We start from the raw sequence: 22,329 nt of genomic DNA on the forward strand, positions 1-22,329 counted from the left end.
AACTAAGTATCTATGACCAGTAAGTAACTATGATCACTAAGTATCTAAAACCAGTAAGTATGTGTCATCAGTTACTAACTTTGAACACTAATAAACAATGACTTGCAACTTTTGTACCACAACACATTTCCGAGACGTGGCCAGCTGCAGGCACTTCGTTCCGGGAATGTTTGAACAAGTTGGGAATCATATGCACAGATGTGCGAGATTTGTTTTGGAACAAATTTAAGCTATTTGAATAAAACTATGAAGTTATTCGTCTACATAATTTAACTTGTATATAAGTCGGAGTATGGCGATTCGGTGGACTATATATATATGTACATATAATAGCTGATATAGGAACGATCGCACGATTTATGGAACTATACTCAGTAATTAACAATGACCAGTAAGTAACTATGAACATTAAGTATCTATGAACATTAAGTAACTCCGAACAGTAAGTAACTAAATATTCTTATTAAGTAACTACGATCAGTAAGTTTCAATGAACATGAAATAACTCTCGACATTAAGTATCAATGGACATTAAGTAACACTGATCAGTAAGTATGTATAACCAGTAATTATGTATGATCAGGTACTAACTTTGAACACTAATAAACAATGACTTGCAACTTTTGTACCACAACACATTTCTGAGACGTGGCCGGCTGCAGGCACTTCGTTCCGGGGATGTTTGAACCAGTTGGGAATCATATGCACAGATGTGCGAGATTTGTTTTGGAACAAATTTAAGCTATTTGAATAAAACTATAGAGTTATTCTTCTTTATTATTTTACTAGTGTATAAGTCTGAGCCTGGCGAATCGGTGAACTATATATATATATATATAGTTATATATATAAATATATATAAGTGGCCATAGGAACGAGCGGAAAATATTTTAGAAAAATCTTTATAACTTTTCCAGTTCTCAACAGATTTTCATCAAACTTGATATATAGCCATTATATATTAATCTAGAACTTTGTGTAAAATTTTATGAAAATCGGACTACCACATAAATTTGCAAGATTATACAAACTTCGACGTGCCGAAGTTAGCTTCCCTTCTTGTTCTTGAATAAAATATTCCAAACATTAAACCTTTAATCCCAGCTAGCGCTCGACCTTCATGCATTCAAAAGAATTCTACAATTGCATAAGTCAGCCCATCTAACCTTTCAGCTAAGCCCAGCTCAATGGCTGTCTCTCTGTTTATGAATCTTAATCTAAAGCCCAGTTCAGGCGGAAGACTGACGGAGGATGAGCTTGGGATCAGGGCTTTCTGCTCCAATAGCGCGCAGCCGGGCATTGAGAATTCAATATTGCCCTCAGTCGGAGCCAATGAAGCGGCAATTCAGCTGGATGGGCATGGGGATGGGCATGATGGGAATGAAGGCATGGCCAGCCGCCGCTCCAGCGCAATCAGGGCCCATTAATCATTGGGCCAAGCGCACAGACTAAAGTTGTACATTTATGGCTAATATGACATAAGTACAAAAGTTGGCAAAAGCCAAAGACAAGGACCTGGCACTGGGCATGGAGGGACTCACTAGAGTGCCTTATAATTACAAGCAGAACGAGATGACCGGCAGGCTGGACGTTCAGTTATAATTACTAGTTTTTAGCTTATAAATTAAGAGGATCATCACTCTGGTGGCGGTGGTGCGGTGAGCGAAGAGTCACGAGGAGCACCGAAACTGGTATTTGCTCTTAACAACCAACAACTGATATGACAGCATTCCATGTTTGCCGGCATCACCGCCACGTTGCAATTGCAAACTCTGATTACTCAATGTCATCATCCTCGTCGGAGACTCGATCTCATGCCTGTCCTAGCTCTTTTCTCTGTCTCTCTCTCTATGTGTGTTTGTACCAGAAGCAGGAAGCATTCTGTGTTCTTCTAAGTTTCAATGTCGGTTTAATTACTTTATGCAATGCGACTGGCAAGACGACAGCACCACAAGACCAGACATCGTCTCGATCCTCGAGCTGGAAACCCAGGGCCATTGACCAAAGGCTGTCTAATGAACTTAGCACGGTTGCTGCATCTCCTGCCAGGACTGATATTCGTACAACTCGTGGAAGTGTTTAATTTAATAAGCTCTACCCTGAGATTTGACTTCTGTTCTCGCGAATTCCATATATATCTATTTTGGCAATAGGTAGGCGTTCCTTCTAGTATGGTTTTTCCCCCCTTAGTTATCGGATTTGACCGCTTTAAAAGCAATCAAATATGCGTGACTCAATGTGATTAAGCCGAATGATTGCCTGAAATGATGCTGACATAATTCTCGTTGGCCGTCGTCTTCTTGGATTTCCTGTTCCTAACTTATGGTTCGAATGAGAGACATGCCTCAAGTGGCATTTTAAAAGGCAGTGATCGGGTCATTAAATACACACGAATGCAGTTAAAAAAATGGAAATGCTTAGATCTTTCTAATAACTATACTTTAAATACGAACTTTGGTTCTTTTTCGCCTGATGAATTTCGCATTTCCTGACTGTCCATATATAATTATTAATATATTATTTGTCTGCCGAACCAACCTTTGTGCAGCTCTTTCGACTGCAATTACAACTAATTATCAAAGCGCTTGAAAAGGAGAAACTAATCTATATCTAGTCTCGTCTGGCTGGCGTCTATCTAATAAATTGTGTAATTGCTGAACTAGACTAATTAGCATTTGGCGCACTAGTTGCATTTGTGGGTTTCCATTTGAATTATGACATCCGTGCCATGATTTCGCCTGCATCCATGTATACATATAATATATATAATATATAGAAGAGATACAAATTTACGAGCGGACACGACTTTCATGCTCCACTGCCGCGCGATGATTAGCAGGTCGAATAAATAACAATAAACCAGAGAGCTCAAAGCCAAAACACACAGTTGAACTTGAACTCGGACTACAAAATAGTAAATATACATAAGTAGCTCTGGTACTAAAGAAAACCAAAATTAGTTAACAATTTGTTACGCAATTATGTGTCTAGTTTTAATGCCATGCTATGAAGTATGCTTCTCTAAGATCAAGGTCGTAGCCCGGCAAAGTGATGTCAGCCAAAAGCCGGATCCGGGCCAAAGCAAAGCTAAAGCCGAGCCATGGGTGGCAGCTTTTCCTGGGGCGAAGCCGCCGCCGCCCCTCATTTGTGCGTAAATGTGGCAACACATATAATTAGGCGTGCCAATGCCGACGCTTAAAGCCATTTTCATGCCTTATCAGTGCCGGTTTGGACAACAGAATTAATTGCTGCCATTTTGATATGCAAAAGTGCAAAGTATCTGGCAAAAAAAAGAGGAACGTTTCAACTACAAAAGGAATTAAAATAAGGGAGAAGTCTCCCTGCAATGCATGAAGCCGAAAAGGAAACCCAAGCTGGAAATACCCTAACAGATTCCAAGTTCTTAAAGTATTTGTTTTGTTAAAAAAAACCACAGAATTTATATTTTTATTTAAACCAAGTATGCAAAGATAGATACCCTCTTATGAAGGGTATTCGAAAATGGGACGAACAACTGGCCAAGCTTATCAACTGACGTTGATCTCCAACTGGTGCGTCGACCGGCAACAAGACGGCGGATTGAAGTTGGTGTCGGTTTCGGCTTTGGCTTTCGGAAACGGGAGACGGAGACAGAGATGGAGCTGTACTCGAAGTTGGAGTTGGGAGTTGGGAGTTGGAGGCAGTGCCGTTTGAGGACAGGCGGCATTAAGCGCCAACAACGCTACCGCCTCGATCTCCAAGAGCCGAAGCCAAAGCTGGAGAGCTGTGACGGCGTTGCCTACGTGGGCACAATCTATTTTATCCGTTTTAATGATCTGCCCCAGTTAGCGAAACGAAAGGGAGCAGGCCTGGTGAACGTGCCTGGCCAAGTTGGAGACCGGAGCGGACCAGTTGCCAACATTTATTGGAGTTTTTTTGCGCCTCGCGCCTCGCGCCTTGTTGTTGCCTTTTGGCGCTGGCCAAGTGGAAATAAATTTTAGCACTCAACTGGAGAGACTCACTCCATTTGTTGCATTAGAAGGATCGATAGCTCAAAATCCCACACTCTCTCTCATTTTTCAATAGTCATTGCATAACTGGACTTTTGCGATGCGTTAACGAAGCCATCGCAAGGCATCCACATCGAACGCGTTTGAGTTATGAACATGAAATAATGCGCCATCGGAGTCTAAAACAGGTGTTTGCCACACAACCACCGTTAGGTGCATGAAAAAGGCCAAAGAGAAGCAGGAAAACAGGTAGATATATATCTATATATATATGTACTTGCACCTCGGATACATACGCAAAATGTGTCTCTAAGCCAAGAGCAGGCGACAGTGTCTGATTTGTTGCAAAGTTTATTGGGTGAACTTGATGCAGAAACTGGATTTACATAACACGCTGGAGGCAACGATGTAAAAATTGGGTGTTTGAAGGATGTGATCAAGACGGTGGGGTCCCTCCCATCAAGGCGGAAATTTACTTCAAAAAGAGAGATTTAAGGCTCAAACGGAAATGGTTTTATTACTTGGTCAGGACTTAACGATGGCCTACTTCTGTTGGTCAATAAATATCTTGAATGGAATGTCTGGAAGTACTATTTCTATACTCTACTTAAAAGTCATAATTTCCATTAGGCAAACAATGTTTCCTAGTAATATATTCCCCTCCATTACAACAAGACAAGCTAATCTACCATCTGATAATCCTTAATGAATTCACCTTCTTGTACATATTATAATTTATATAGAAATTATGCAAACAGCTACTGATCAACATTTAATTGTGTGTGTTTAAAAGCACTTGGCCTGGGAAACGGAGGAGTGCGTGTATATGCCCCTGATGGAGATTCTAACTACACACTGGAGAGACTTTCTCATCACATTTCCAAACTAATTCAGATGATTACAGACAATTGCGAGGTTCTGGATGGCTCTGGGCAAGGGCCCTGGGCAACATGGAGAACGCAATCATGGCATCGTGAAAAATATGTGAAAAAAAAATAAAAATTTCTATAGAAAAGAATTAGATAATGCGACTGAAATGCGATGCTGGCGTTACACGTCGCTGCTCAGAATTTATGCATGCCTGACGCTGGGATGGATGATACCCGGGACGGGACGTCGTCGTCACATGTAATCTAGAATCTTGGCAACGTCTTCATACTTAGTGGGGTAATGCCAGGAGAGAGAGAGAGGGACTCTGTGAAATTTGCGCTCGTTATCGCATCGCATCGAATGCAGGTGGCGGGGCGTGGCAGTGGCCTCACCATCATCCTCCTTCTACTCCTCGAGAGTGTTGAAAGTTCTGGCGTGTCCATGTTCGGGGTCAGATTACATGACACTGATTCCCCGTCTAACAGACACAGCCACGATGTGTTGCATGGCGCGAAAGCATTGCTGCAACAAATGTGCTGTGTCTGTGGCTTTTTATTGTTCGTTTCCCCCGGATTCAGCCGCATCATTATCATCCCCATCATCATCATCATCTATAAAGAATACACTCTCGAGTTGAACTACTTGCTAACGCTAACCTCTTCGTACACTCTCCCAGTTATTACCGCTGTGGTTCTTCTTGTTTTCGATTCGTTCTTCTTTGGGTTTTCCTTATTCTTTTCTTTTTTTGTGATGCCATAATGTGTTTTTATTACGTAACATTAGCTGAAGTCCAATTATACCAGCCGGTTTGTCACTGTCATATACCCAATCCCGGACTAGCATCATGTGGGGGAAACAGGTGCTCCCAGCATCCAGAATCCAGAACCCAGCACCCAGAAGAGAGAGAGTTCTATCTTTTTACTGGCCCCCTGCTGAGCGGCACTTAGGCTAACGAGCAAATGGTACCGACCCCGGGATCGAAACTGTAGCAGTAGATCGGCGGAAACTGATTGAGATATTTCGAAATTCGTTTGGCCAGGGCTCCCAGATAGCTTCAGTCTGGCATTAGAGATTTGCTGCCCATGGCTCTCTTCGCTAGCATTGCTCTAGCACTCAAGTGTAATCGCTACACGGTCATTATTATTACCTCGCAGATAAGTATTACTCCTATTCTTTGCTGAGAAAGCTTTCATATTATTGTCTGGCGCGTCTTTTGTTACATTTTCAGCTCTGGAGGCTGGAATGGCACAAACCGTTAGGTCTAGGGTACAAAACGACCCAAGAGAGACGTTGACGGAAGTACAAAACGGCAAACAACAATCATCTGTACTCGGCTTGGTTGGCTGGTCAGTCATTATGCTAAGTAATACAAAGAAACTAAAACGGAGGCTGTGCCGACTAAGGTTACAGAGAGAGAAACTAAACTAACTAAAGAACAGATTAACTATTTCACGAAGGTAGTTTCCTAGGCATTTTTCCTCTGTGTAGCACTTACCTTCACAATGGAAGCCATTGCCACGATAGCCCGGGAAGCAGGTACACGTGAAGCTGCCCAGTGTGTTTGTGCAATGGGCGAACACATCGCACGGACGCTGTTTGCATTCGTTCTCATCTGTAACGCAGGGAATAGTAAAGGTTTTTGTTAACGGGTTTTTTATCTTTCTTTTTTGTTATGTAAGCCACCATCTAAGACTCACCTTTGTCCACGCAATTGCAGCCACCGTAGCCGTCATTGCAATGGCAGACGCCGTTCAAACACGCGCCATGTGTGCACTGAGTGCCATCCTTATCACAGTCATCTGCAGAAAATTTATATATGAAAATAGATTAGATCATCATCCAAAAACCCCTTTAAAGAGGTTCACCCGACTGCTTTGATACTCACTTGTGCATTTGAGCTCTTTGCTCAGCTCATCGGAACCCAGATAACAATCCTGGGTGCCGTCGCATAGTTTCGATAGTTCGTATAGCTGCAAATAGTCGGTGGACTCGTTGACCTGGCAGCCAAAGTAGCCATCCTCGAGGTTTAGATAGAAGACCTCGCCGCGAAACCGACTATTCGCCCTCAAGTTTGTCTTGAATGGTTGCGGTTGTTGAGTATATTGTGAATGTACCTGTACACAAAGGAAAGGGATTAGTTGATTGCATAAACAATTAATTAAGTGAATTTGATGCTTACAATGTCAGCTTATTAAGATACTTAAGTATGACTCTGTGGCATGATTATTATTATGTACTGTACAGGAACTTTTGTGAGACTTACTTATTTCTAACTTATTAAGCAAATACCAAAGCAACCCTTTCCTAAAAAAAACCCAACCTTCGCTGCAACCTCATTTCGTAGAGTATAGTTATAGTATTTAGGTAAAAAACCCAAGCTGGTTTCGCTAAACTAATTTAAATTCAAATTAGATACAGCAAGCTTAGCAGGCGTAGCACCGGCAGCGCTTCTTCAGATTTCTCAACCCGTTGTGGTCCATATGGGCACGACCCGATACTACAGGTATACATACATATGTATATACTCTAAGACCGTCTACACTATATTGTGTTGCTTTGCCGTCGCCGCCACTTAATTGTTACACTTGGCTGATTTTACTTTTAGCAAAACAAAAGTTGTTTGCCGCTTGCCATATTTTCTTGGCCAAAACTTTGTGTGTATTTCTGTTACCAGCATTAGATAGCTTGGCTTTGGCTGAGGGGGAAACGAGTTTGTCACTTAAGACCTTTTTGTGCTCCAGCAAAAATGAATTAAAACTAGTTTGGCCCATACATGTATTGTATTTGTCGCATTGCTTGGTGTGTTATACATTTGCGATTGTACTTCTATTTTTGTAGCTTGTTCAATTTGACTTCCTACGCTCAAATATAGTTATTAAGTGGTTAGATCAGATTTGGAAAAGTCTGAAATACTTGTAAAACGAGATAAAGCTGGGCATGTTGGGATTTCGTGAATCAATAACAGAATCGAACGTCTTTTCTCATTATAAAAGAATTTCGTTAGGAATTTTATAAGCTTCAGTTAAATAAGTTACGATTTCTGTTAATAATATTTCTATAACAATCATTTTGTATTTAGATTTCTAGGTCTTTCATATGTGTCAGCTCTAACACATTTTTTTCGATTCGTAACATCATCATCATTGGCTTCTTTCTCTACTTTAAATCTCAATTAATTCCGTGCAGAGTTCAGTATCTCAATTACCATGAAGCAACTCCTATTCAATTGCCAACTGTAGTAGAACTTGAAAATCCCAGCAAAATTTTCCCAGTTTCCTCATTTAAGGCCAATTTTCCTTTGCTTTTGTTTGTGGCTGGGATGAGCTGAAGTGGAGGCCATAAAAAGCAAGTTAAATTGCTCTACGACCCCCAGCCGCGGAAGGTGCGAACATGAGGCACTGGCTGTCAAGTTCAAGTTTGCCGCGAATTGTTTTAGGCAGATTCTTATCGATGCCGCCGTCGTCGCTTGGGAGGAAGAGGAGGAGCACCCGCATGTGCTCCCTCTCGAGTTCTATGTGGCTTGGGGTTTTTTTTTTTCAATTGTGTTTATTTTGTGCCCACTTCACGCCATGCAACGCTAACGGCCTTGCTAAACAATAGATTCCGCCGACGACGTCTCCAGCGAGTTTTATCAATTGACAGGCGGCACAATGAGCAGCAGCAGCATGCACTCGGCAGAGGCAACACCAACAGCAACAACAGCTAAAGCGATGCAACAATTAAAGGCGTGCGAGCAAAGATGTGCGAAGTGGATGTGGTGGATGCTGATGTTACTGATGCCTCTGCTGCTGCTGCTGCTGACGATGATAATGATGATGATGGTGATGCGACTGCTGAAATCTCCCATGACATTGAGCGGCTGCGCCAGGCGATGACTACAATGAGCAATTTTTCGTAGCTTCCAAGCTTGTTAACAGGCGCAATGACAACGTCAGACAGATGACGATGATGACGACGTTGCACGTCAACGCTCAAGTGCATATCCGTTATAACTGTCAATTGGCATTAACTCCTGCCATCGCACACTGCCAGAAATTAGTCCTGTCTCGAAGAGTATCATATTAACCAAGTTAAGCAGGAATTTGCTATAAGCTTTATGATTTTTTCCTGGGAATTTAAGAGAGTTGTTGAATAATAGGAAATGATTTGGGTTTAAATAAAGGAAAACATTATGTACACTAGATATGGATATGTTTCTTATCGAAATTGTTGAGATTTTGAAAAGAAGTATTCGTAAATTTGATATTATATCCCTAAAAATTAAGGAACATTAATTTGTACTGAATATTTTATATGATTTCAGATTTCTATCCCAAATATTTCCTTGAAAATACTACTTTCTCAATAAACTATAATACTCGAATAGTATCATATAAAAAAGGTTAGGCAACGACTTCCTGTAAGCTTTTTGATTTTCTCCTCAGAATTTCTGAGATTTGTAAAAGAATAGGAAATTTTTTAGGTTTAAATGAAAGAAAACATTATGTTCACTAGATATTTTGAATATAAATATTCTTTAATTGCATATTATAAATAATACAATTAAGAAACATTATTTTGTACTGAATATTTTATATGATTTCAGATTTCTATCCCAAATATTTCCTTGAAATTACTACTTTCTCAATAAACTATAATACTAAGAAAATAAATTTAAACAATATCTATATTTATTGATATTTTGACAGCTTTAGTTTGCACGCTCTAATCCATCTGCCAATATTAGCTTGAATCACACAAAAAATTAGCTAGCGAGCAAGTTCGTTGCCTCAGTCTTTTGTCTGTAAGCAAAACAAAAAACTCGGAGAACACACAATCAATTATAAAGGTATCTAGCTAATCAAATGAAATATGACTGCTAAGCATAAATCAAGTTCAGAACGCACAAAAGAAAGCACAAATCCATGAAAGGGGCAGGAGATAGAATGTCGCAGACAAAAACCACCACAAAAGGGGCTAGAAGGTGTCAATGAACTCAACCGGCTTTCGGCTTAGAGCAGACTTCATTCTCGTTGGCCAATTTCTCAAAGTTTCCCCCTCATTCACACACCGGACACTCGTCGAGTTCTCGCCGGTGACTGCATAAATCGATGACTATCAAAGCGTTTTTACAGCTAATGCGGCTATTTTTATTCATTACGTTGTTTTCTTTGCTTTCTTCCATCGATTGGGTCCGTTTGGTTTTGGCCAGTCGATGGTGCCTCTTGCTGGCCAGGTCTTCCGCCAGCCTAGTCATTACCAAAGCCCCTCTTTGCTGGCCGTTCTTTGCTTGGAGTTTCTTCTGTCAAATTATTTGCACAGCAAACTCTTTCGCTGAGGGTTTGCTCTCGCTTTGCTGGAGATATTTCACAGCTAGCTGTTAGGTTTAATAAATATGCTTATGCTATGGCCAAGTCATTTTGCAGTAATTTCTTTTTATGGCTCATTTGCATGAGCCCTGGCCGAGGCCAGATACCGTTAGGTCATCAAAAGGTACCATCGCTATAATTTGTTCCCTGTATTATTTCCTTTTTTTTCGAACGAACAAATGTGTTTGTCCATCATTTTCGGGGTTTCGTTCTTTCACTTCTGGGATTCTTTTCTTCATTTGTTTATTATATTTATTTGTTTCGAAATTTGTTTCATAATGAGGTGGCAGCTCGTAAATTTAATCATATTTCTCTTCTTTTCAGCGGCGGGGCGTGAAAGGTTCTTTGTGCCGCGGCCTTTCGAGAAGCCATAAATTAATTATGACCCTCGTGTTAACTGTTGATGCCACAGTCAGTGATCTAATACCATCGATATTTACTTCAACTTAACACTAATTAACTTAATAACGTATGGGTTTATGGGGGTACTTACTGTACTCGAGAGTAGTAGCACTATCCACGTGACTAGTGGCAAAAATATTTTCATTTTTGCTGCAAAGAAAACAAAACAGAAGAAATCGCATATTAAAAACCACAGAAAAATCAATTAAAAACAGGTTAAGTAACATAAATATATACAATTACAAGTGGCCACCAATGGGTTGTTAAGGCGATTTTCAGCTTAGGGATCAGAGCGCTCCCAGCGCAAAACAAATAAAAATAATTAACTTAAAAATGTTGAGCACGCACAAACAAAACCAAAATTGGCCCGGTCATCTTTCGGACAGGTGCCAAAAAATAACAAAAGACAACAAAAAAAGAGGAGAAACAAAAGACAAATGAGAAGATGGGTAAATGACACTTGAAATTTATGCGCAAACATGAGTCCCCGTCCCCGGACACAGGCTTATCGCTTCCTTTACCTTTTCCCTGAAATAAAAAACAAAAAAAACTTATCCAACAACGGGACCGGCATAAAAAATAGTGCCCAAGCGAACGCCTTTTGGCAGAAACAGAAAATGTTTAGTGTAGTGTCCGCAATATTCATTGTTCGCTACCTGTTTGGCGATTTTCTCACGCATTCATTTTCCACTTTCAGTTTTTAGTTTTCAGCCTGCGACGACTGATTTTCATCAGACTTTGGCTTGCTAACTAGAAAAACAAAATAAAAGTAAAAAACTAACAAACACACGGGCATGGACCACCTGTTAATTGGGTAGAATGACAGAAAATTGTCCCGGGGTTTTTGGGATAACGTAATAATTATTTTGTGTGAAGTCCGATAGCATCTTTATATGGTAGGCGGTCGCTCTCATAATTATGACATAAGACGGAAATGGCCTGGGAAGAGGGCGTCATTTATGAAGAAACAAGTAAAGTGAGGTTTTTCTAGGAAATAACTTAATAGAATTACAAATATTTAGACAATCCTTTGAAAGTTTCACCCTAATTCCAATACGGAAAATAACTGTCAATAAAATTGGAATTGGATTACTTCCAGCCACTTTCCAATAGGGAAAAGTCCAGCAGTGGAATAACAACCTCAAAAAAAAAATGCCCTTAAGGCAGTTTTTTTTACAAGGTAATATCGTAAATAGTTTAGATTTCCCGTCGCCTTATAAAGTTACCACTGTACAAATGGATGGGGGCGTGAACAAACAACTTTCTTAAGCCGCTGTGAATGTTTTTAACGTGTGTAAAAATATTTGCCATTATCTATCTCTGAAAGCCGAGACTGCAGTACATCGCCAACGGCTGGCCATAAAACCTTCAACGGGCTTTGGGTAAGGGAAAGGGAACAAGGAACACGGAATTGGGTTTCCCTTTGGACCACGATTTATCTATTTCGGTTTATCAGCTAATAAACGCTTAAATAAAATACACACTCTGAGCTAAATTACAGGAGTACGTCGGCGGCGGCCATGTTCCGAGGTTCCAGGGTTCCAGGGTTCCCGGGTTGCTGGCTTCCAGGGTTCAAATCTTGTTTGCTGACTTCAGCCATAAAAAGAATTGGCCGTGGCCATAGATTTGCTCCGTTCTAACGACATTTGAAGTGCTGCTGCTGCTGCTGCTGCTGCTGCAACCAGCGTCTAATCTTGTTTTGGCCGCTTCCCAGATCCGAGAGAGTTCCTGGCCAGCAGCCGCCGTTGGCCATTTGTGTTTGCCCATGTTCATGATCACTTAATTAAAGCTGGCCCACAGTTTCGCCGGCTTTAGCTTTATGTTTATTGCGGCTGCGCGGAAAATATGCTGTGTGATGCCTGATAAATTTATGTGGCCGCGCGAAATGAGCGTAATTTGGTGGGTTCTCCCCGGGATTTCCTGGGCAGCACCCTTTGGCTGACAAGCTGATATATGTGCGTGATAAATGTGGCAAATGCGGTTTGTGTTGTTTCTTTGCCGCGATTGGAAATCACGAAATGGTCAAACTTCGGTACGCAACGCGGCAGCGAAAGAGTTGCGGCAGTTAATCTCCCGCACGTAATGCCCATTTCCAAATGATCGGGATTTACAACAAATCGAAGGCACTCTTTATCTGATTAGCGCTTAATAGCTTTCTTTCTGCGTTTAATTGTAATTGTCGATCGTTTTTTCTTTTTCACTTTTCGGAATGCGATCCTAATTGAGAAAAGATGGCGGCGACTGATCAGTGATGACACTAAAGCTATTCGATAGTGCGATAACAGTGTGCGAAAACGCAAACAGTGAAACTAACGACAGTTAAACGGTGGAATTTTTAAACGGAATTTTGAATATTTAAAAATAAAATTTTATAAAAAAACTTATAAGGCCTCCCATTTTTAAAATGCCTTACCTAACTTAAACTAACGGCACAGTTGACATGACATCGTCCCAAAAATATCCATAGATCTTATCAAAATATTTGTACAATGTCAAATAATTTTTGAATGAAGGCCAAAACAACAGCCGCCGGTCACTTCAACAGAAGTCTTAGCTAAAGCCCCTTGTCGTCGGTAAGTAAAGCCGAAAAAATTCGTTGAATAGCTTGCTATGCGAACAAGAAACTGGCTCTTCCTCTAGCCCCGATCCCCGCTGTTGCTGTCCTGCTCTGATGCTGCTGTCAACGCTATCTTCGCCGTCATCAACGTCACTGTCGCTGGTGCCGTCTCTGTTCGACGCTCTGGGGATGATCTCATCTGGTTTTAACCTGTCTAGCCACTAAATCAAAGTCAAAGAAGCGAGTGACACATTTTTGCCCGATCGACCGAAAAATACTCTCCACACAAAAAACCCACAGACGTAAAATTAATGATGGCATCTTTATTAAAAATAAATGCTGATAGCTTGAAAAATGTGTGCTCTCGCTAAACAAACACTTTGAAAGCATCGTCTCAGCTGATGAGCTGGGAGCGATGATGGGGATAGTCTGAACACACCCAAAAGTAGGAGGCCGGATGCGGACGCGTCATCGATGCAATCGACGGTAGTTGGGAATTTTTGTGAAATGTTTATTTTTATTTGTAATTTGCTTTGCTTTGCATGTCGTGAGTGGCAATTGGGCTCTTTTGATTGATTTCCAAATTGCAGGCGGCGCCCTATTTTTAGTTGTCCTCTCTGCGGTTTCTTGTGTGTTTTTAAATCATAAATCTCGCATAAATCGATTTAAGCTGCCGGGCCACGCCCACCTGCTGGTGGGCCCCATCAATTAATTACGCTTTTTCAATGTCAAACTGTCGCAGGAAAAAAGGTGCGTCGTCGTCGTTTGCTTAACCCTTTTTAGCTGGCTGCATAAATCTTGGGGCGCCGCAGAATGGTACCTGTGCCTTGAGTCTGAGCTCTGATCCTGCGGCTTAGCATTTTTTTCTAATTGCACGTTTCCACCGTCTCGATGTGAAGGTCACTGACAGCATTATATGCACAGAGAAAAACAGTATTTAAAAGTGGGAATTGAGGTTTTGGGGGCAAAACGAAGGCGGGAATAAAATCCAGACCACTTTAATTCATTCCCCAGTGCATTATCCGCGAACATACATATATAATTTCGCGCCTGGCTTACAATGCCGCCGGCCTGTCTCCAACAACAAGAAGCTACGGGCGGAATTGTGGACGGGGCTGGGTGAGCTTATTTTATTCACCTGCCCGCATGCCACCAAACTGCAGGAGCAGCCGCGATGCAACCAGTTCGCATGAAAATGCATAATCAATCACCAGCGACAACAGAAACCAGAAAATGCCGCGACTTTGTGGCAGAAGATGGAATACCCTTGATAAAAGCCGGTATCGATCTCGGCTGCATCTTGAAATTGTTCTGCCACTTTGAGACAATAGAAAAGGTCATATCTTTGATAAAAGTCAAAGTTGATCAAGCAAATTTAATTCAATACTACTTATTTTTTTTACAATTTTGAACATTTTTCAGTTATTTTAACGGAATTTCAAACGAACCGATACCTATCGCCTATCGCAGAGGTTGCATTATTCTGCCAGCTTGAAACAATGGAAGTGGCACAACACTTTGTTCCAATAAGAGCTCTAATTTAATCGATTTCAATGCCGGCTTACTTAGTTTTGCCATCTCTAACAGTGGATTAGTGAAATTTTGCGATCGGCTCTAATTGTGTGTTTTTCTTTTGTTAATTGTGATAGTTTCGAAGCGTGCGATAGAATCTTATTGTGTAATTTCGGTTAAGTGCAATTGAAAGACTCGGGATAAAGTTAGGGTATCGCGATCGTATCAATGGAGCATCTTCATCGGACAATTCGCGCGACTCGAATGTGAAGGTGCGATTGCTCGCTTTACTGCAATATTCGCCTTATTTTACCGACTCTACAAGCTGCAAGCACCAAGCTCCGACTCCAACTATCCACTTGACTTGTTAACAATTCGTGTAAAGTTGCCGCTCATTAAAAACTCATAAATCAGGAGCGGCAGGGAGGGAGGAGGAGGAGGAGGAGAAGGTAATTGCCGTTGCCGGCCCAGTGTCAAAATAAAAGGAAAATAAAGGAGCCTTCTGCTTGGGCCGCTCAACGGAAATGATCGACCACCAGGTGGAGGAATGGAATACACAGCTATTCGACACTGGTTTCCGCATATTGGTTGTGTTCAGGGGCCTGCCTTTGATTAATGATAAATGTGCCCGGTGCATCCGCCGCTATGACATTTATCCCAGCGCCGACGCCGACGCCGCTGCTGCTTTAGCCTGAGAACCCGCTAAAGAAGTCGAATGCCAAAGTCGCCAGTTAAAGCCATTAAACCCCGCGATGGAGCGAGCTGCTTGGGCGCACAATTTAAAGCAGAAACTAACGCAGTTAGACAACAAAACCACTTTCAAGAGCCTAACTCTGGCTCTGGCTCTGCCTGGCAAACAGGGAAAACGGCTTTCAACTCGTTTCGCTGGCCGCTCTGTGGCAGTTGCATGCACTTGAAGATAAAATGTGATTTTAATGAGGTAAGGAAAATCATACTTTTGAAAGCCTTTAAAAAACACCCTTTAAATGTCTTTAAAAGTCTGATTTTTAATTATTTTATATTGCATTTTTATAGTAATTTTTAGTAATAAACACAACTTCTTTCAGTGTTGATGTTGTTTGCTGCCGTGGGTGCAGCCGTTGCATGTTGCATGCTGCCTGCTGCCAGTACGTTCAACTTTTCCAGTTAACAGTTAGATTTTGAAATAGCCAGCAGCATTGGCTCTGTCTCTAGCTCTGGCTATGGCATACCAGTTTTTCCTGGCCACGGCCTGAGAACCCGGCGATCAAGATGCGCAGCTTTGGCTAACCGACGGAAGGAAATTGCAGTCCGTTGCCGTTGCGCACATCAAATAAATACTGGTACTTGGCAATTTTTGTGTTAAAACAAAATTAAAGCAATGCTGTGGTGCTGTGGTGCTGCGGTGCGGTGTAACATTAACCCAAATACATAATTCTTTGGACGGACAAGGATCGGCGCATTAATCATTGGCGAAAACAAACCCGAAGAAGGGGACACAGCGGCATATTTGGGTTTATGGGTGAGTTCCTCTACCACTACTACTACTACTACTACTACTTCTACTACTACTATTAAGCTACTACCTAAGCAGGAAATCATTAGAGCGGCTTTAAGGAATCTCTGCGGTTTTGTATCTTTCTTGGGAATTTTATTGTTAAGCTCAAGGTCGGTTTCTAAGATTCCAGGCGGAGATTTTGAGGCATATTTTGAGGCAGGGGAGCAAGAAATCACATCAAGGTTGATGTTTCCTTGAAGGAAACAAAGTATTTTAAGTAAGTCTGGAATCGTATACCATAAATTTCACATATTCTTATACATTACATCTTCTTTACAGCCTTATATGTTTATATACAAAAGTGAGACATTACCACAGGATAGCCAAGAAAGAACAATGTATACTTATTGTCAGCGGGAAAGCGTCTAGATCCGATTGACTTTAGCAAGACTGTTGACAAGTTTCTGATAAGATTAATATGCCGCACGAGCTTAAAGGTTAAGCATGCAAATCAGGGAGCAATGCAGAGGGATAGCATTGACCGCTCAGAAGGACATGCATGATCTCTGGCCAGGCAGCAGGAGTCTCTGAGCTACTAAATCTCTTTATTGCACAGAGTGCCACCGACACAATGGGGGGAACACTGAACTGTAGACGCCGACTTATTTGTACTGGGACCTTATCCTCCACCATTCCTGATGTATTGTTTTTCTGTTTTTGTTTTTTAGTCCCTTGTTTATGGTGTGCCTGCTGCTGGCCTGTTTTGTTTATGCACATGCATCCAATGAGATCAAGTCTCGATACGCTTCGATTTGTTAAGAGATGGCACCTTGGCAACCTGGCCGGTGGTGTCGCCTTGACATAATTGAGACATTATCATCGATGGTAAAACCATCGCACCGACTCTATTTGCTAAGCCAGCAAAGAGTCTCGGGACTCGGGAGTCTGCAAAATGTCAAGGTTACATTACACCGACCTTTTTGCCAACAATTTAAATGCAATTTTTGCTTAAATAAGAAATAAAATCCGCCATGCAAAAGGCACAACAAATATTTGCTAATTTATCCTGTACGTGTCCTCCAACTAAGTGCACAGGTTTTAGGCCTTAAGCCGGCAGCCACAGCTACAGCCGCACGTTGCCATTGAGTTGACCCTCCTCAGCCTCATCCTCATCCCCATCCACATCCTCATCCCCATCCCCATCCACATCCACGTTGCTCTTTTGCTCTTCGGAGCCCGTGTTGATTGTTTGCGTTGAACGCTCGCTGTTAAAATGCCTTTGATCTTCTGATATTTCTGCTTGGTGCTGGACCTGGGGACCTCGATCCTCACGGCGGGCGTATTTAACTTCGACTTTGACTTTAGGCCCTTTTCTGGTCTCTGCGGGCAACTTGTTAAAAAGAATGTCGACTCCGGGCAACGCATGTTTCCAACCCAGCTTCTTCTTTGGGTTTTCGGTTTCTACTCTTTTTGGATCCTGAAAATTTCGCTTTCATTGCCCGGCCTCTTGGCCATGACGCTGTTGTTTTCGTTTTTTTTCCCCATATTTAACCCAGAAATTAGCCCGAACCGGCCCTTTTAATGCATTTTCAATGGCTTACCTGCAAAGATACGGAGAGAGAAGAGAGGTGTTAATTAGGCTTTTTATAGTGTGTCATGACTTAAGCTACACTCTACTTTGCCCTGGGTGTGTGTGCAACATTATTGGCAAAGCAATCTTCTCGGGCGGCCCCATCTCGCTTGCTAAACATAAATGTCAATATTTATTTACGCCGCTGCGGTCGCAATTTATTTCAAGTTTTTTTTTTTAATTGAAAAGGCAGACCTCAGCGATTCGGACTGTGGACTGTGGCCATCGATTTTGCAGGCACAATGTGTCTAACCTGTGTCTCGTAAATGTCCATTTTGATCGTAAATTGTGACTGTAAGCCACACTGCGGGCTTAATATTGGCTTAAATGTATTAAAGCCAAGGACTTTTGCCATGAAAAAGTATGAACTAAATAGGTTTTTACTTTAAGCAAATACCTTGTACTCACTTTGAAGCTCTTTGCCTTGCGCATTGCCCATGCATGCCTGGCTATTAAAAGAGAATAGTACAAAGAACAAATTCAGATAATCTGTAATTTATTCCCATTTCCAATTACTCTTTTTTTGTAAGGCTTGCAAAGCCTGCACTGATTTCCGGACTGACACACTTTCTTGGAGTGTAGTTTTTCGGCCCACATGTGTGTGTTTGTGTGTGCTTTCTTGCAGACCTGACCTCCAATTGTTGGAGCCTGTGGCGCCTTCGATGGCTTTCCAAAAGAAAAAATGCTGCACAATTTTCGCCTACGCCGGGTGAAAGAGTCTCTTGTCTGGCCAAGAAGCCGGAGTAGGAGATGGAGTAGGCCCTGGCCATAAATGGACGCACACGATCTGTGGAGTACAGTCCGCAAGTGGCCATAAATGGATCTGGCCATTAGAAAGGTAAATTGCAGTCGATTTAATTCAATGCAGGCGGCAGTCTAAACTCTAATTACAAGTGTCTCTGTCTGGTGACCTCTTGACGGAACGCTTGGCTGATTTGACTACACTTGCCTCTCCCTCTTTTTATTTTTTGATTCTATATAATTATGATTAAGCCAGGGGATCCGCTACAAAACGATCAATCATAAAAAGGGCTAACGGAAATAAACCGAAAAGAGTATTCCAAAGAGTGTGTGAGTTTGTGTGCGTAGCAGATTCATTCTTTACAATACTAATTTATATGATTTTTACGTAGCTATCCGGCGGAAGTAAACCTTGGCTCTGGTGTTGCCTTCTTGCCACTCTTCTTGGCCATGTTTATTTGTGTTGTAAATTGCGAATGCGCCCCAAAGCAACAACAAAACATAACGCGCAGTCCCGCACTTCAATAAACAACACACATCACGTTGGAGAGAGACAACAAAACACCACAACAACACTACAACAACACTGCAACAACACTACAACAACACCACAACAACACCACAACAACAGGCCTCCGCAGCCACAACAACTATATACTTGGGCATTAGTTGCCGCTGGCATTGCGTACGTGCGCGGACCCGGCGTCGCCATATAGCCAAGGCACAGAGCCATACACTGAGAGAAATAAGCTGATTTTTAAGGAATATATTTGAAGAAATTCGAATATCTTAAAGAAGTCTGGAGAATATAGCAAAGAGACGCAAGAAAGGAGTCCTATAGGACCTATAGCCTCTTCAAAATCTATTGACTATTGACAATCTTTTGCCACAAAGAAATTGGAGAAGAAGCCCCTCTTTTATAATTGATTTGTGAAATTTCTCACTGTGTAGTGGTTAGTTTTCTTTGGGTTTTACCACTGACAAAGACGACAACCACGCATCGTAAAAAAGAGTTTTATGCAATTGCCGCTTTGGCTTTCGACGTTGTGACTGTATCGCCTATTGTATAATAGCACCAAGTGTGTGTGTCTGCGGTATGTGCTCTGCATAATTTTATGATTCGCCCGACAGTTCCTGCAGCCATGTCCATGTCCATGTCCATTGGCAATTTCCACACAAACACACACACACCACAGGAGGAGGAGTCTCTTCCCTTTTGGACGCGTGGGTGGAGAGTGCGCTGAATGCATGTGGATTGATGCATTGATTGAATTTGGCCATCAGAAGAAGGGCCAAAGTCAAGCCCCACATTGGCCCAGCGTGAGTCGATTATATATGTGACTGGAATTGGCAACGGAATGCCGCCATGGATGAGCCAAGAATGGTCGATGGTAATTGTAAATGGCCGGACAGGTCGTCGGTAGCTGCCATTCAGTGTTGCCAATTTGGCCAAATTTGGCAAGTGACTAGGTTTTATTTTCGAAGTTGTTGTTTTCCACGAAGAGCTTCTACAGAATCTTTTGAGGCATTTTTTAGAGCTTGAAACGGAAATTTTGTTCATTAAACTGGGACAAACTCGAGGATCTAAGATATATACATATATCTCTCAATGCCTGATGAAAATCCTCTTCATATAAGTCCAGTTTCTTATCCCATAATATATATTTCCTAAGCTCTGTAATTGCTTTTCTACATTGTATGGCTTTCTTGATGCCGTATCCCCACCTCATCTTGATTTATTTAGTTGCCTTAATTTATGACTCCACTTCAAAGCGATGCATATACATATATCCTAATCCTGGGTAGCATTCCTGTTTAAAATTATCGCCATACTTGTACTTCTGAACCAGTGGCAAGGGAGCCTTGATTTAAATATACAAAAATAACTAAATCTAGGGGACAGAACAGCCCTGCGAACAAGAAGTTCTTGTAAAAAATGCAAATCAATAAGCACGGGTACTCCCAAGGCAGGCAATAAAATAAATGTAAGAAGGCATACGAAAAAAACTTACACAAGCCGAGTTCTTTCAGGATAAACATAGTGACTCTTTTTCTTTTTTAAATTGTATTTTGTGGCATCTGGCAGCGGTTGCAATTTGGTTTAGTACCTAGGTGTTAATTATCGCTAAAAGTCAATGGCGTACAATCGATGAAATCTGTACAGGGGCATTCGCATAGCGAATTGTCGTCGTTGTCGTTGTCGGTCCTTAAGCTTTGCATCTGTTCCCCTGGAGAATACTTAGACCAGAGTGGAGTCCAAGTCCAAGCTGGAGGGGATTGGAGTGGAGTCTTCCAGCAGGTTGCCCAGTCGGGACAGCTGTACAAGTGGTCACGATAATTAATATGAAAATATGTAAGGATAGCAGGGGACAACACAAAATGTTTGCTGCTATTTTTAGCAACTTTTTGCTGGTCTTTTTTTTTTTAATGAGCCCTGTCCAAAGTCGGTCTTGGGTTTCCGTAGAACCCTTCGGGCCACCCGGGTGTCCTAATTATGCGCTCATTTCGTTTGGCTTTTATGAATTATTAAAATAAGCAAAGTGACGCCTGCATTAATTGCTTTATAATAGAGATGGTCCCGGGACTCGATTGCAGTTGCAGTTTTTCTTTATTTTTCTGTTCCCTGCTCATATTTCTATAATTTATTGTAATGCACTTGGGGCGTGTTTCATTTCTCGCTTTAAAATGGCATAAATTTTTAAGCCTTGCCCTGGCGGCGGATCTTGGGGTCTGCATTTATACTATATATATAAATTTATATATATCTGTTTATATATCTCCTCCTTTTTTTCTGTTGTCTGAAAGTAGACAGCGGCCACGACCACCTTGATGTTCATGTCTCGAAACCGAACCTGAACTCCAACTGGGGGCCAATTTACTTGAGTTTTCATTCATGTACATTACATTGGAATGAAGCAAAATAAGAGAGAGAAAAATAAGAAAAACTGTAAGCTGCGTTCATTACACGTTGTTATTTGTTGTCTGCCAGTAGATTATTGCTCTTGTTCAATGTTTTACTCAACAATTAGCTGCACTTTGCCAGAGTCTTCGGTGTTCCGTAGTTTTCTCTAATCCTCAAGAAGTCAAAGAACTACCTTTTGGCAGCTTTTCTTGCTGACACAGCAGCAACATCATCTTCATGATGATTATGACCATCATGAGGGCCACACATCAATCAAATGCCTCTCATTGTGCACAAGGGCCGGCTGCCACTTGAACTTGACATTCGGTGTAAGTGACCATTAAGGAAGTGCCTTGGGAAGCTGCGAGTCATAACGTACAGCTAAGAGGACATGGCCAAGCCTTTGGCAATTAGCCATGAATATCAATCAACGCACCGTTTGAGTGTGAAAAGAGCTCAGCTTTTAATTACAAAAATGATCTGTGTGTTGTGTTTGTGTGGGCTTCAGAAGAGTGAGAATCTGAAGGCCTCCCAATGCTCCCATGTATCCCCGCCCACGGTCACCTTCGAAACGCCTCTGCGTCAATGTTTGTTACCAACTCGCTTGTTAGAATCGCATGCAAACCGGGTCTTAGCCCCGGCTCATGGGTAATAAGCCAATTGGCGTTGGCCACACTACATTTTAATCAAGACAAGGCAGGCCAAGTGTAGCCCACGCACGGACATCAAAGCCAAATATGTTCCCTGTCTGAGAGAGAGACACAGCTCCAAAGTGTCGCCAAAGACACCAGATTGTGTGTGTGCGAGTTTGTCGTTGACCTTCAAGGCGAGTGTTGAGTCACACATCAGGCTTTTGGCCATAACTAAGCTAGAGTTCGATGGATTAATGGTGAAATTGTAT

The 22,329-nt window shown here is 41.8% G+C and overlaps 2 protein-coding genes across 17 annotated transcripts in view; one reads left to right on the forward strand and one right to left on the reverse strand.

The window, feature by feature from the left end:
* Window positions 1-22,329, reverse strand: part of dpy (fibrillin-like protein dumpy) — a 132,709-nt gene that overhangs the window by 87,612 nt on the left and 22,768 nt on the right. For all 16 annotated transcript variants that reach the window (XM_086830904.1, XM_086830897.1, XM_086830893.1 and 13 more), the window contains 4 exons: window positions 10,701-10,759; window positions 6,745-6,973; window positions 6,557-6,658; window positions 6,355-6,471 (listed from right to left, as the gene is read on the reverse strand). In XM_086830904.1, the coding sequence (XP_086687030.1) occupies window positions 6,355-6,471; window positions 6,557-6,658; window positions 6,745-6,973; window positions 10,701-10,754 (502 nt within the window). In that variant the 5' untranslated portion in view covers window positions 10,755-10,759. The remainder of the gene's footprint in view (window positions 1-6,354; window positions 6,472-6,556; window positions 6,659-6,744; window positions 6,974-10,700; window positions 10,760-22,329) is intronic.
* The window catches only part of dcma (syntaxin-like domain-containing protein decima), a 152,668-nt gene continuing 145,091 nt past the window's right edge, over window positions 14,753-22,329 (forward strand). The window contains exons 1-2 of the mRNA XM_020946579.2: window positions 14,753-15,618; window positions 15,746-16,179. The gene's annotated coding sequence lies outside the window, so the exon portion shown is untranslated. The remainder of the gene's footprint in view (window positions 15,619-15,745; window positions 16,180-22,329) is intronic.

This window comes from Drosophila serrata, unplaced genomic scaffold, assembly GCF_035046125.1.
Source record: "Drosophila serrata isolate PLE 108 unplaced genomic scaffold, ASM3504612v1 contig_240, whole genome shotgun sequence".
NCBI classification, from domain to species: Eukaryota; Metazoa; Arthropoda; class Insecta; order Diptera; family Drosophilidae; genus Drosophila; species Drosophila serrata.